The 15,790-nt window shown below is 42.0% G+C and overlaps 1 gene segment (V, D, J or C); it reads right to left on the reverse strand.

Annotated features, from left to right (window-relative positions):
• Nucleotides 1-14,774: 14,774 nt before the first annotated feature.
• Nucleotides 14,775-15,232, reverse strand: LOC106827307 (immunoglobulin heavy variable 7-4-1-like). The segment is given in 2 exon segments: nt 14,775-15,058; nt 15,143-15,232. Coding segments are annotated over 2 exon segments (258 nt in total).
• Between the last annotated feature and the right edge of the window lie 558 nt (nt 15,233-15,790).

A 15,790-nucleotide genomic window follows, 5' to 3' on the forward strand; every position in this document is an offset into this window, starting at 1 on the left:
GGTGTCATCTAGGACTCTATCCCTCTTTCCCTAATTATCCATTTCTTTATTTGCAATAGTTTTAAGGAGGCGTAATTGACCTGTGATAACCGGCACATTTTTCAACTGTACAGCTGCTAAGAGTTGACATATGTACACACCTGTGCAACTGTCATAATAATCAAGGTCCTGAGGGAATCCACCACCATTCAAAGTCTCCTTTCCCCTCTGTAACTCCTCCCTCCCACATCTTCCCTTAACGCAGCTTGTTCACAGGCAACTCCTGATATTTGTGTTACTTTAGGTTAGTTTTCATTTCTTAAAATGTTTAAATATGGATCGTATACTGTGTATTTATTTGTCTGTATTCCTTCATTTAAAATCACTGCTTGTGAAGGCAACAATTTTGCTGCGTGTATCAAGCAGTCAGGGATAGTAATGATGGGAAGAATTCCAATGAATGATTATGCCACAATGTGTTTGCCAGTTATGCTTCTGATTGGTGTTTGCAGTGTTTCCAGATTCTGGGTATTACGAATATAACTACTGCTCAGCTGCAGGATGTACACAGATGGAGAAAATGTTGTTTCTATTCTTATAACAGCAACTCTACTGAATAAACTGCAAATTAGTGAACTTTCTTCGTTACATTCGACAACTGAAGTTATACGGCAAACAAAAAACCTGAAATTGGGAGAGAAGCTAGTGGTTTCCAGGAGAAACAGTATGGGAATAGTATCTAACCTGGGGCAGAGAACATGCAGGCACATTTTATAAGATGGCTTATAAACTAGTCCAAGAGCAAATGAGAAATCCTTAGTGGATTTCTTGAAGTGGAGTGTGGTGAAGCTGCTGTAGTGTGATATTCTCAGGGGCCTCACAATTATGGAGATTTCTATTCCCTTTAAAGCCTCGTTCCCCAGGATTGGAGACACATCCCAAGAGCTCACTCCCCAAGATTGTTCTTTCTGGGAAAGAGGAAGAGCAACTACTGTTAAAATGCATCCAGGCCACCTCACAGACCACAACTAAGAATCAAGTAATTAATCTTTATTGAGAAAGCCACCAAAATGAGTATTCTAAGGCTGTAGTGGAAACCAATAGAAACTGGGAGAGGAACAGAGGAAACAAGCACAGAGGGAATTTTACCTGAGACTATGGTGTGTCTTTTCATCCTCTTTACAAAGAAAACTCTACAAGTTTTAAATTCAGCTCAACGTTTCTTTCATGTCCATGTTTTTGTACCATCACATTTGTTTTGATATTTCACTTTCCATCTGAATCAGATTTTGAGCCTCAGATTCTCCTTTGAGTACCATGTTGGGTCTCTGCCATCATTGCTGAGATTAGGCATTGAGCCTCACTCTGTGTCTGCACTTGGTGGGGCATCTGGGAAGAGTGATTACATGTCCAGCCTGATGGACTCAGGGTCTAGGAGAGATTCTTTGAGAATCTAGACATAGAAAACAGAGGATGATGGTGGGTGTGTTTCTGTGGGATACTCGAGGGAAGGAGAGAGTGGGCAGGATCAGGACTCTGTCTATCTGATTCTCATTATCCACATGGGTTCTTGCATGGAAGCTGAGACATATGGACCAAAGGATTCTTGAGACCCACTCAGAACACGACTCAGCATGGCTGTGACAGGTGTTCATCTCTTCGTTTATTTTCCTGCCTGGTTCATGGGGAAATCTAAGAGCTGCTTCGTCTTAGGTGGGATGCTTTTCCATCCAGGAGGCTGAGGGACGGCTACAGATGGGGGCAATCCCTGATCTTCAGTGTTCACCCAATTTCCTAATGAGCAAGTACTTAAACTCTAGCAGGCAGGACAAGGAACCCTTTGGGGCAGACGTCCTAGGAGGATGGTCATAACACACGGAGTCAGTGTGTGCCCATCTGAGGGCAGAGAAGATGAGCTCAGCACACAGAGTGCCTGGACTGTGCTGGTGTTTCTCAGGGTCAGTGAGAATCCTCAGTGTGTTTTCTTTGTCAAGACAGGAAAACAGGACCTATAGGAAGTTGAAGGAAAGTTCCCTAGTCCCTGGTGTTATCTTATATACAAAAAAAAAAACTTACTTCCTTTTTTTGTGGGCTACACTGAGAACATGAATAATTAAAGCCAGGAGAACAAAACATGAAATGTCCCTGAGGGCAATGGAGAGCTTGGAGAGGAAATCCCTGACCCCACAGGAAGTCCCTTCCCCATCCTCTATCTGGACCTGCCCCGGGTCTGGTCTCTATTCTCTCTGAGTCCTGAGCACCCTCTGGTGATCCTGAGCTCCCCCTGCAGCCCAGCCCCTCCTATCTCCCTGAAGGGAGGTTTGTGTCTGGGCTCACACTGGCTTCCCCTTGCTGAGTCTCTTGCACAGTAAGACACGGTCATATCCTTGGTGGTCACAGAGCTCAGCTACAAGGAGAGCTGGTTCTTGGATGTGTCTCTGGAGATGGGATGTGGCTCTTGAGGGGTGGATTGTAGCCAGTGCTACCGATAGAATATATGTACTGATGGATCCAGTCCCAGTAATAACCACTGGTTGTGATGGAGGAACCAGAAACAGTGCAGGTGAGGGAGAGAGTCTGTGAGGGCTTCACCAGTCCTGGACCAGACTCCTGCAGCCTCACCTGGGACAGGACACCTGGGGACAAGGAGAATATTTCCCTGTCAGTCACATACAGTCACAATCTTCCCCTTAGACCCAGATCTGACATCTGAGACACTCACCTTGGGAAGCCATCACCAGAGAAAGGAGAAGACCAAACAGTCTCATCTTTTTCCAGACCACAGCTCTGCCTTCCCCAGAGACCTCAGCCCTGTCTGAGGAGAGAGCTGTGAGCTCCCTCAGCCCAAGAGTGGATTTTACTCTTGATCGTGAAGAGAAATTTGCTTGTGGAGAGCCCGGTCCTTATAAGTGGAGAAGGTCCTACTGGGAGCTTGAAGTAACTTAGCCTCACATTCTGAGATGGGGACACTTGTTCCATTAGGTAAAATGGAAACAGCTTATAGGAAGTCCCTGTCCTTCTGATCATGAGAATAAATACTAGACAAGAAGAGTGGATCATCACTATTTTAATTTCATGGATCTTTAACTAGCTATCCAAAAAGATTAACATTTTGTCCAGACACTTCATGAAATCCAAAAAAAAACACTTTAAATGCATCCACCTTTGCCAAATATTTGTAATCATAATTCCATGTAAAATAATATTCTAATGTCAACCTTGATATAAATATAAACCAAAAGTAAAGGACAATCATTCTCAAACTCCCATTTCTTTCAGTTAAGCAATTATGATATTACTTTTTTCTGAGTAACTATTTCTAGAGCATAGGGACGCTCACAGACTCCTGATTCTTGATGTTGAAAGTTTTATGACTGTGGCTTTTGTGTTTTTATTGTGTAGCAAACAACTGTTAAATCTTCTATCTCAACAACTTTATAAGATATACATGTTTTACTTATATTCTTACAATGTGTAGTTTTACATTAATTTTCTTAAAATTGTTTAATATCAAACATCATAATATTTGGATGGAAATCACTGTATTGCTTTTGCAGGGCCTGTATGTTCTGTGTCAAATCTAATTGACACTAGGCTTATCCAAGGTCACACATACTCTCTTCTATTGATCTGTATCTATCCCTCCACCAATACCACCCAGTCTTATGTATTGTGGCCATATATTAAATCTCTTTCAACTTGTACAAAGTCTTCAATAATATGTAAACATAACAGATGCATGGTAGGAGTGGATTTCTGGAAGTTCTTGAAAATAGCTTCAGTCAGAATCTTTGTCATCTACTGCATCATCATTGTAGATCTCAGGCGTCACACACATGGTCTAAGGACATTGCGCTCTCCATTCCCTGTTGCTGATGGAAGATTCCATCAGGTGAAATACTTTGGGAGACCTCTGTGGCTTTGGGGTCTGGATTGTGTCTCAGGGATCTGAGCTTCATGGCCACGCTTTCCCTCCTCGATTCTCCATTGTCTATATTGATCCCAGTTGTGGGTTTGAATGACCACTGGCCATTTGCAGCATGAAATGAAGGCAGTGAAGGCCATCCCATGAGAGTGCTGATCTTGTTCTCTCTGTTCTCTGCTCATCAATGTGCCCAGAGGTTGAACTCAGGCTACAGAGGATGTGGGGCTGGTGCTTAGATTCCCAGGACACCACAACCCTGAGAGACATTCACCTCTGTCCTGCTGGGAGAAGGAGGGAGCCAAGAGCAGTACAAAATCTAAGATTAGTGGTGAGCAGAAAACGGGAAAGTACATGTTCACTGCGGTAATTTCTGGATGCCAAGTGGAAGATCTGAGTGAATAGGAAACATTTAAATTCAGCAGGAGGGATTTTTCAACCATTTTTACTTCTCTAACGTGTCACATAACATCTTTTGCTTCTTTTCTTAATCCCCAACAGACATCCTGTTAAGTCATCTCCCGCAGCACTCTTCTGCATCTCTTCCATTTTTCCAGATGAGGTGAAGGCACAATACACTCCATCAGGCCCTTGGGAATTCTGACATAAAGGTTTAAATATGTAGTTAATTGTGCCTTGCTTGCTTAGGGATCACTCCTGCTTTTGGCACCCACAGTCACAGCCCTGTTTGCTGGATCCCTGAATCCGGTAGGAAAAAAACAAAGTTGAGGTGAGTGGGGAAGAATTGGATATCTGCATGTTACCACAGTACTTCTTCCCCAAATCCCGGAGGACAGTGGAGGACTCGGTCTACCTGGAACCTTCCTTGCCTTCCTCATGTTGAATGTGAACACACACTGGTGATTCATGTAAACCAGACCTCATGCTTTTATCTCCTCATGCTTTAGACAGAAAATATTTCAATAGCCTGTTTCAAGTTCCCAATAAACAATTAATATGTAGATAATATGGAACGTCATATGAGTATTTGAAGGGATGCCTCTTTGCTCAATTTTAGGCATCATGGAAAGTAACGTGTGCCCCTTGATATGACTAAATGTAACTCAGCAGTCCAAATTTGCAAGGTATCTAATTCCAGTCCCTTAAAAGTGTGTTAAGCTTTTGCCTCTACCACTGATATGTGAAGCTCAGTTTGGAGAAAGTGTCTATTCTTGTCCTACATCCGTTCACAGCCTCCTTGGTCTACCAGTCATGGGGTGATATGTTCTACTTGTGAGCTATATATGGGTTAAGAATCTATCTCATAGCAATCTTCAGTCTCTGTCTCTCTTTCTGGCAGGCATCACAGCAGTTATTTCCATTTTTTTCCTCAGTGGGTGCAAGAAGAATATGTTGATTATCTTCCCATCACTGCATTGCTAAAGCTTCCCTGTGTTGACTCATCTCCCAAGCCCGGCTGGCCAACTTAAGCACTTGCACCAGGATGTCCCATTGCTGTCTCCAATCACCTGTGAGTTTCTTCCATTGGGCAGTGATGTGGCCTGATAAACATGCTCCTGAAATTCACTTAGTGATTTATGTAGGAGCAAGTCCCATGTGCTTATCCATATCCTAACCCAGGTTCCATTACCCATCTTCATGACCTGATGGCAAGGTCATTGGACAGCACCCATGTGTCAGTAGACACCCAAGCACTGGGGCTCTTAATTTTGATCAACACTTTAGACACAAAAAGGAAAATAGAATGCACGTGAGCTGGCTGAGATCATTTGTTCTTACCTTTTTCATCAGTCATAGTGTGACAGCTTTCCAACAAGATGCTGTCCGTCCTTCTTGGAAATGTCATCTATAACCCAAGTAGCTTTTTATTGGTCAATTGAGAGCTTTTCATAAGACATCAGCCATATGACAACACGAACCAACTGCTCCTCAAGTTTTTCCAGAGTCCATCATAGTGGAAGAGAGGCTCCATCCTCATGAACATGGCTAGGAGCTCCTTGGTTCATCTAGTTGCATGTCCTTGTATAAGTCATTCCCAATTAATTACGAACTTGTTCTGGTCACTACCTTCCTTATTAAATGTTTCTCTTTCATTACCCAGGACATCATGAATATCTTAGGTCCCAAATTGTTTTTTATCTTTCAGCCAGAGAAGAATTTTCTTTGGAATAGAAAGCTTATAATTGTCTCTACAGTAGTATTACTGTCCACCGCCTGGCCCCCGACATGTGGAAGGTTTCTGGTACAAATCCTAGCAGTTGATGCTGGTGTTACTCATGAACTTTTGTCATGAGCTCTAGTCTTCATGAATGCAAGTTATAAATAGTTCTGTAGTCATATCTGAACATGAACAATAAAAGCCAAGCACAGTGAGTAAGCCATCATGATTTGGAATTCAGACATGCTGGGCATCATTCAGGCTCTCATCTGAAGACAATGTTCTCTGGGATAGTTTCATGGAGAAGAACTATAAATAGTCCAAAATATGGAACTTGTGTCCACTGAAATCCAGACATTGTGTTTCTTGCCTAATTCCAGGGTTAGGCACTAACATTAATTTAATTCTTAGTGGTCTGTGGCATGGAACACATGGCTCCTTTTTAGGAAATTACTAAGAAATTCCCCATTTTGCAAGAGCTCAGATCTGTGCTGGATTTATCAAGCTTCTGTTATTCATGTGTGTCACCACCGCATTTAAGCCAGTCCATATTTTTCTTCTACGTTGAAATTGTCATTATAATACACGATCACACTTGGGACAAGCATCGAGTCAGCGTCCTTTCTAACCAAATGTCTGCAGGTGAACTTTGATGAACTGTGTCAGTACAGTTAGTATACATCAGGATCTTTCCTATGTGAAGGCAAATTGCAGTTGGCTCTTTTTCAAGATTGACATTGATAAAAAATGAATTGTAAGATGAATCACTGAGGAACAGTCTCTTTTAGTTTGTTGTAATTTTTGACTGTTGAAATCATGTCAGTGATTTCTGATGCTATGCAGTGCTGCTTTATTCAATCATCAAGAATCTACGTTTAGTCTTCATGAGGCACCTTCATTTTAAGTGGGCTGCACAGGGCTACTGTACAGAGGATGTTTGATACCAGCATTGTAAATTCTAATTTATCATCAATTAATACAATAATCTCATTTTCTTCACAAAGTACCAGTGTTGTTTTAAATTAACACTTGCGTGGTCTCTGGGAATTCTATAGACTCTTGCTTATCCTGTCCAATTAATGTTGGCTGGTGGGTAAACTTGTCTGTCTTCTGCTTTAGTGTTGTATTAGTCATGGTTCTCCAGAGAAGCAGAACCAATAGGGTATATGCATGAAGGGATTTATTATAAATATTTGGCTCATACAATCACGGAGTGTGAGAACCTCCTGATCTATTGCCTTCTAGCTGGAGACTGAGGAAAGCAGGTGGTGTAATTCAGTCTGGGTTAAGACCTGAGGGCCAGGAACACCCAGGGCAGCAGCAGAATTCTATTCCAGATCTAGTGCTCTAGAAACCAGTCAGTATGGCTAATGATTCATTTTTCCACCATTTTGTTCTAGTCAGTCCCTCCAAGGAATCATGATGCCCACTCACATTAGGCATAACAAACTGCTTTTCTGAGCCCATCAGATCAAAGGGTAATTTCATCCAGAAATACCCTACAGACAAATTCAGAAATAACATTTAGCCAAATATTTGGGTACCCACAGATCCACTCAAGCTGGTACAGAAAATCAACCATCACAACAATGCTAGATAGGAGAAGTGTTCCCCAGTCAGATATAACATTCCTCTGAACAGTACATTTAGATAAAGGAGGAGCAACCACTTCATGCAATGTCTGTTCAAACATTGCAATTTTCATCCAAATTTTACCTTAATGTCATCAACTGCCTCATCCCATATCCTCCCAATATAATTGTAGACTTGATTGGGAATTTGCCAATGGGGTTTAGAATCATAGTGCATTGGGCTGTCATGTCAAAGAGCCCAAGAAGTATTTCTTACTCACCCCTGTACCATTTTTTTCCCACATATGTGCATATGACCTGGGCTCCCAGATGAGGGTAGGACAAGATACCTTGATTGCCTTGTCAATATTCATCATGATAATCTTACGAGGTCAGCATCACTCCGATGATTACAGCCTATGTTTTCCCCTGTCATAAGCCCTCATGAATGTGATTAGTTCACTTATAAAAGAGATGCCAGAGTGTTCCCTTTCCCCTTCCACTCTGTGATGACACAGCAATAAGAAGGACATCTGTGAACAAGGAGGTGGGCCCTCACCAAAACCCGACCAGGGTGACACCCTGATTTCTGACTTCTCAGCACCAGGATTGTGATAAAGAGTTTTTTGTTTGTAAGCAACTCAGTCTCTGGTACTTCATTAGAGCATCTTGAGCAGCCTAATACAGAACATATTACATGGAAGGACATCTCAATTATTATGAGACCAATCCATCAGGCTTGTAGAAGATCAAACTCTTTGTCTACAGAGTTCACTTTGAACATAAAAGATGGATTGACAATTCCTCTTCTCAGGATAACAAACTTCATAACAGCTGTTTCCACTACACCAGGCTGTCATATAAGGAACAACCTACAATGTGTTTGGGTCGTGCAAGCCATCTGTGATTGCTCAGTAGGGAGCTGTGAGTCCATCATCAAACCAACCACATTCCTCCATTCTGCAGCACTCGAAACAGGAGACTGCTCCCATGTCAGGCACTCTCATGGTCCATTTTAGTAAAAACTCTTCAGGATCTGATGATATCCATCCCAAAATGAGACAACTGGCTCATGCTATCTACTCACTGGTTTCATTAGTTTCATGAACCCCCTCCCTATCCAGAACCTTGGAATAACTTCTAGGTGATCCGAATGTGTAAAGGAGCTGTCTGTTGTTCCGGCGTATTTTCTCCTTCAGTGGGGGTCCTGAGTCTAGCAACTTTAGCTCAGGATGGCTGAAATCTGAACTTGTCACAGTGCCAAAATCCACCCCAACACTCTCTTTTACTTCCCTTTTAGCACTTACAGAAAAAATTCCGTAAGGTATTGTGTAACTGTGTTGTTTCTTATTAGTTTGTACTTTCTTGTGCATCCATCAAATCAACTCCTCAGGAGTGAGGACTATTATTTCTAAATTCCATTGATAACTTTTACCTCCAGTGGCTCACTGCAGTGTGGATGCTGTCTCACACCATAGGTGACCTGTTGCCATCAAGGCATCAAAGGTTCATCGTGCTTCATCTCATGATCTCCCCTTTTCCAAAACAGTGTTCCAGCCGTGTTTGTGTAAATTAGGTTCTTTCTAGCAAATCCTACTTCTCATGCAACTGTCTCTGGGTTTCCCAATAACTCTTCGGGATAATGGCCTCTAGAAATACACTCAGATGTTAGGAAAACTGCTATATTCATGGTTGCTCAATATTACAGCAGAAGGATACAGAAAAAAATCAACAAAGGACGAGGGACATGGGACAAAATCCATGAGAAAACTGGCACTAGTGTTCAGATGCCTATCCCAGAGGAGTCTCACGGGCACACAAAGTTCTCCCAGTCATGTTGTTTTACAATATCTGCAAAGAGGAGCCAACCAGAGAATTTAACCCAACCCTGGGTGTCCAGGGTCATGTAGGCAGAAGTGACTGTGTGAATGACCTCTGAAGCCAAGAATTCAGCCCCTTGAGAATGAGAACATGCATTGACCATAGATCACTATGTCGTCAATTTACTACAGCGTGTCTCAAGGCCTCAGACACTGAAAATCACTTTTATCAGGGAGATTCTTCCAAGAACTCAGAGCTCTTCTCCCAGGAGCCTACCAATGTCCAGAACTGAAGACATATCTTACTGGAAAAGTACAAGATTTGCAAAACCCAAGACCGCTAAGAAAATTCTTTCCTGCACACAGTTCAGATGGACAACGAGGGACTGTCAGGATGGATGGCCTTCCTCAGAGGAAAGAAAGAGGGAGGAGATGGCCAAGGTTGAACACCTAGCGAGTAACAGGGAATACAGTAAGCATTTAGGGGGTGGGTATTACATAACTATGAATGTTAGGATGACTTTGTGTGATTTCAGAATCGAAGAAGCCTGTAGAGAAATACAAATACTGGTGTTCCAAGATTCTATATACTACACACATATTCTAGAAGTTCACACGTACACACACTATAGTAGGCTCTGGGATGTTTGGGCACAAGAGACCTTGCCTCAATCTGGACCTTTGTCCCTCAGTTGTAATATTTTCAGTTCCTTCAAGCATGTGATCAGAAACACTTCTGCTTACTAGGCACTCTCCCTTTGTCCATTATCTGTGCATCTCTGTCAGGTCACTTCCTTTCATTCTGTAAGGATTTACCCATAGTTTGCTGCCCTTTTGTCAAAAATTATTATAATCTGCAATGACCAAAGGAACTACATTCATGAAACCTCATGACCATCATTATCATGAATTCATTCCGCTTATGTTAACTTCCATCTCTTCCCAGCACTCACTTCCACAAGTCCCTCATTAGAACTTGTAATTTTTATTAATTTAACTAAATCTGCTTCTGTCTCACTCCCTTACTCCCCGTCTTATATCTATCTATCAATCTATCTACCTACCTATCATCTCTCCATCTAGTTATTTTTGTATCTGTCTATCTATCTACATCTGTGTATCTATCTATCTATCTATCTATCTATCTATCTATTTATCTACCCAGTAAGTCAGTATACATAGTCATTGGAAAACCACCTGGCTAAAAGGGAACACAATACATAGTGTTGACTACAGAAGTATTTGAACATACTTTTATTCAAATTGTTATTTAATAAGCAAGATACTTACACCTTTGTGAGAGTATAACTTAACTAAATATGGGCATATTGACCCACTTTGCTCTAAGGTTCTATGAGTTTGGATAAGGACAATCTTGTAAACATTATGAAAATGAAGTTATCAGAAAATTGAGTCATTCCCACTCAAGGAAATTCATTATTCTCATTTCTATCCAAGCCCTTTTCTCACCCACACAGATCACTTTTCTGTGGTTTTAGTTTTGTAGATTCCATATCCTGGTATCATGTAGATGTGATAATGCGGTGTGTAGCCTGAGGCAGCAGCTTCTGTCATGTAGGACAATGTATGTGAGATTCATCCATATTCCCGCATATGCTGATTCTTCTTATTGTTTGTTTGTTTGGCTGCAGAAGATTTACCCTGAGCTAATATCCGTTTCCAATCTTCTTCTTTTTGCTTGGGAAAGATTTTCCCTGAGACAACATCTGTGCCAATCTTCCTGTGTTTAGAATGTTGGCCTCCACCACAGCATGGCTGCTGATGAGTGGTGTAGGTCTGCACCTGGGAACTTAAGTGGAGCACGCTCAACTTACGCATTCAGCCACGGAGCTAGCCCCCAGGTTCTTGCTCCTTTTAATTAGTAAACAGTGCTTCACTGTTTATTCATTCCCTTGTTGGAAGAAATCTTGGCTGCTTCTGTTTTGAAGTAAATCCAAATAAGCCTCCTGTAAAAATCTGTGTACATGTTTTGAGTGAACATTAGTTTTAACATCACATAGTTGTGTACCTACCATTGAAATGACTGGTCATATGGTAAGCTATTGATTAACCTCTCCAAAAGGTGGCAAAGTTTTCAAAAGTGGGGGTGCCATTTTGCATTCCCATCAACAGAACCTCACTCTGTTTTAGTCTCATCACATACTGGGGACATCATCAGATCTTGTGCAATCACCTCAGAATCACGCGGACAGGACCAGGAAACAGTGCACCTGCAGCAAGCCCCTTGATCATTGCACCTGCACATGCTGGTGTTCAAAACCCAAATTCCTGCTTTAGATCTATGGTCATCCACAGTCTGCACTCCAGCTCAGAAATTAGAAGTAGACTTTGAGAGCCCATATTGCTGAATGCCTGCGTGAAGACTCTTATGAATTACAGGATCTAGTGTGTGAATTCTTGATCTCCCACGTCATCCAATTTTATTTCATTATGAAGATAAACTCATATTTGTCCAACACATTGTGTGGGTTACTAGGTAGTCCAGCTTCTGTATCAATCAGATCTAAACAGGGGAAGGACTTGCGTTCCGCAATGGTTCACTCCTTGTTCTTCTGGGATTCACAGGGCAGGTGACTGAGTCAGCAGGCGGCTCTCTCTTCACAGATATTCCTGGAGATTCCTTGCTTGGAACACAGGTCCTGGCTTCAACTACAAAAGGATTAGGGAAAATAAGATTAGCTGTGTATCCTGGAAGAGGAGGGGATATGGATATTGATGAAGTTCTAGGATTTTCCATCATAAACTCTCTTTAAAATAAATGGCATGTATCTCAGATATACTGTATAATTTGCAAAATCATCTCCACAAACAGAAGGATTCTAGATATAAACTGAAGTGTAAATGTTGTTATGTAATTCTGTGTTCTAACTCTAACAGTGAATTATGGAATAAATTATTCTTCCAAAGTAAATTCTGAAATAGTTCATAATAGATTTGAAATTGGTTAACCTCAAAATGATGACTGTTAGGAAGTTGTAAATATTTGATGTAGAGGAAAATCATTTCCCTTTAACATCACTATTATGAGAGGGATTAGTGATTACATAACTGTGAAAATAATAAAAGAATTGGGAAAAATGGATTACAATATGCCGAATGATAACTCAAATTAGATTTAGTTAAGTTGCTTTGGTAAATGGAATTACATAGTAAATTCACATTTTAGACCTAAAATATAAAGTATTTTTAGTTTAAATGTTACTTATGTAAAAACTTCAAATAAATATTGTAGGAATAGGAAAATCTAAAAATGATGTGCATTACCATGTATGTTAAATTATCAGAGATATTCACAAAATAAATTATACCAAGGATAATTGGGAAAGAAGCATATTAAAATAAGACAATGCATCTAAAATATTTTGTGTCAATCCTTACATAATTAAAAAGAACAAATGCATGAACAGTTTACAAGCAACGCAATAGAGGAAAGCATCCTCATTATGCATAGCAAAAACTAAGAGAATATAATTGAGAAAACTGAATAAAATGAAAAGTTTTGAAGACAGCTTTAGGAAGAATTCAGAGGTGAAGCAGGTAAATGAGAGGGACTGTGAGGGTCCCCACTCCTAGATCATCTTCTCCAGATACACCTGGGCCAGTACATTTAATACAATAAGAATCACAAGGACACAGGTACGTTAGACTAATAGTTCTTCACACACATTTCTGAAATATCTGAGATACACACACAGGACAAGTGCCCCCAGACATAAGGAGGTCCTTAGAATTGCATTTCCCAATGGATAACAACAACCATCCCCAAGACATCGTCATGCTAAGGGGAGGAGTGGGCACAATTTGACCCCATGGGCAGAGGCTTGTTTCTCATGTAGAAGCTCATCTGATGTTACAAGAATGTAAGGATGCTGAGTAGGAGAGCACTTCCTCTGTCTCGCCTGAGGCCTAGGAGAAGGTGCTGGGTTTCATGGAGGGGGCAGCATCCACTGTCCATCATAACCTTTCTCGCCTTCATGGGGCTACAGTCCTCTTCCCCAGACAACTAATAAATAGAAAGGCGTGGGGAGAAACGTGGAGGGCCATTCCAGTTTCAACCGGTGAAGATATCATTGTTCCTAGTTTTACAATGATCCTGCTTTGGTCTCACGTGAGAACATATAGTTTGCGTGTGAATTTTCGAGGGTGAAGTTCCATATGTTCCATGTCAACATATTGGGTAGTGGATGCAATGATCTGCTTGATGAGAAAAGAGAAGACCACTTCCCTGAGGAGTTGAAAGTGCTCCTAGTCTCCCAGAAAAGGACGAGGATCTTTAGGGCTCAGACGGCACGCTGTTGTAGGCTGGAGAATGCCTCCTGGGATATCAAGGTGTTGACTTCTAGAAATTGTGGATATGATTTATCATCCACAATTTATCATCATCCCTTAGATGATAAAAGGGAATTTGAAAGTCTGAGCACGTGAAGAATCTTGAGATGGAGAGATGGTCCTGGCTTTTTTGTGTAGACGCTAAATAGAATCACCCTCTCCCTATAAGAGCAAGGCAGAGGGAGATTCTGCAAAGAAGAAAGAGCATGATGGCTGAAGTAAGATGCTACCCTGCCAGGTTCTAAATGAAGCAGCATGTCATGAGCCTGCAAGGCAGTGAATGCAGCTCCAGGAGAGGAAAGGGCCCATGGAACCTCTGGAAGAAGTGCAGCCCCGCTGGCATTTTAATTGAAACCCAGCTTAACTGATCTCACACTTCTCGCTTCCCAAACTGTGAGAGAATACATCTGGGTTTTAAATCCCAGTTTGTGGCAATTTTTCACAGCTGCCATAGGAACTACCATGCAGGATCTATACACACATGCATGACTGTGGATGCCAATTACTTCCAATGACTATTTGGGGAAGTGGCATATCATAGCCCATTTGTGTTCTTCTCCATCCTTCATTCTGCTTCCAGTTGTAGCTCTTAGACTATAATGCAGTCGATCGTCTCTGACCCTAAGAGAGGGAGCAGCTGCTATTGCTCCAAAGAGAAGATACCAGCGCCCGTTGAAGACCCTGTGTTCAGTGACTGCACGTTCAAATCCACCATGATGGTCTATTTATATCACAGAAATTAGAGAATGCTACAGAAAGTTTTGAGAGTCTTTGCCCCACTTCCCTTCTGAGTAGGTTTACCAACACGCAATTGAAAACATTTCACAGATAATCAACAAATGCAGTTTTTTTCATTTCTCACATATGAATTTATAAGCCTAAATCAAAGAAAGGCTGCAGCACGTTGTCCCTTAATCTGCCTCAGCCCAGCACAGCTGCCGTCTCCCTCAGCGTTTTGGACACACACAGGATGTGGGTTATCACGCTGTGAGTCTTGCACAGTAATATGTGGCTGTGTCCTCAGACTTCAGGCTGCTGATCTGTAGATAGGCCGTGCTGACAGAGGCGTCCATGGAGAATACAAATCATTCTGAGAAGCCGGAGGCACACGTGGGCTTCCCAGTATTTGTGTTAATCCATCCCATCCACTCGAGTCCTTTTCCAGGGGTCTGTCGCACCCAGTTCATAGCATATTCAGTGAAGGTGTATCCAGAAGCCTTGCAGGAAACCTTCACGGATTCCCCAGGCTTCTTCACCTCAGCCCCAGACTGCACCAGCTGGACCTTGGCGTGGACACCTGTGGAGAGAAGACAGGAGTGGATGAAATCCCCTTTACCGACCGTAGTGTCTCCCTCACCCCAGGGACTGGGGAGCCCCTTACCTGTAGCCAGTGCCACCAAGAAGAGGATGCTCCATCTCCAGTCCATGCTGAGGGGCTGTGCTCGCAGGGCATCTGTAGGGGAGGGAGTGGCTGTTGGGTGATGCTCTCAGGGCACAGATATCTCCATATTTAACCTAGTACACCTCAGCTCATTTCCATATTCATGAGGCAGAATATTTCATAGTCAAGATACAAGCCAACCTGAGAGAAGATTGATGACCCAGGGACACTTCTCAGGGGGAGGCTGAGGGCACAAGTCTTAATCCTTGTTTGAGGATATGTGTCCCCTGCCATGTCCCTTAACTCTGTGCAAACAGAGCTCCTCCCCCAGAGGAACAAGCCTGACAGGACATGCTCCTTCTTGTGAACCCACCTTTGAATGGCACACAGACCACCTGAACCTGTTCTAGGATTTGACATCTGAACATCTTATTCCTGGGATAAGTGTGTCTCCCAAAATTATTTGCCCAATGAATTAATATAATCATCTGTATCCTCCAGGTTCTCATTATAATCAAGTCCTGGAAACCTTTTGTATGTGGCTTTCCTTGCCTTGAGTTAAATAAATTCTCTAAATAGAGGAGAACAATGAAAGAAACCATAACAGTCCTTGTTCAACTCCTAATTTTGATTGGTTTTTGAAAAAGA

The sequence above is a fragment of the Equus asinus genome, chromosome 7, assembly GCF_041296235.1.
Source record: "Equus asinus isolate D_3611 breed Donkey chromosome 7, EquAss-T2T_v2, whole genome shotgun sequence".
Classification (NCBI taxonomy): domain Eukaryota; kingdom Metazoa; phylum Chordata; class Mammalia; order Perissodactyla; family Equidae; genus Equus; species Equus asinus.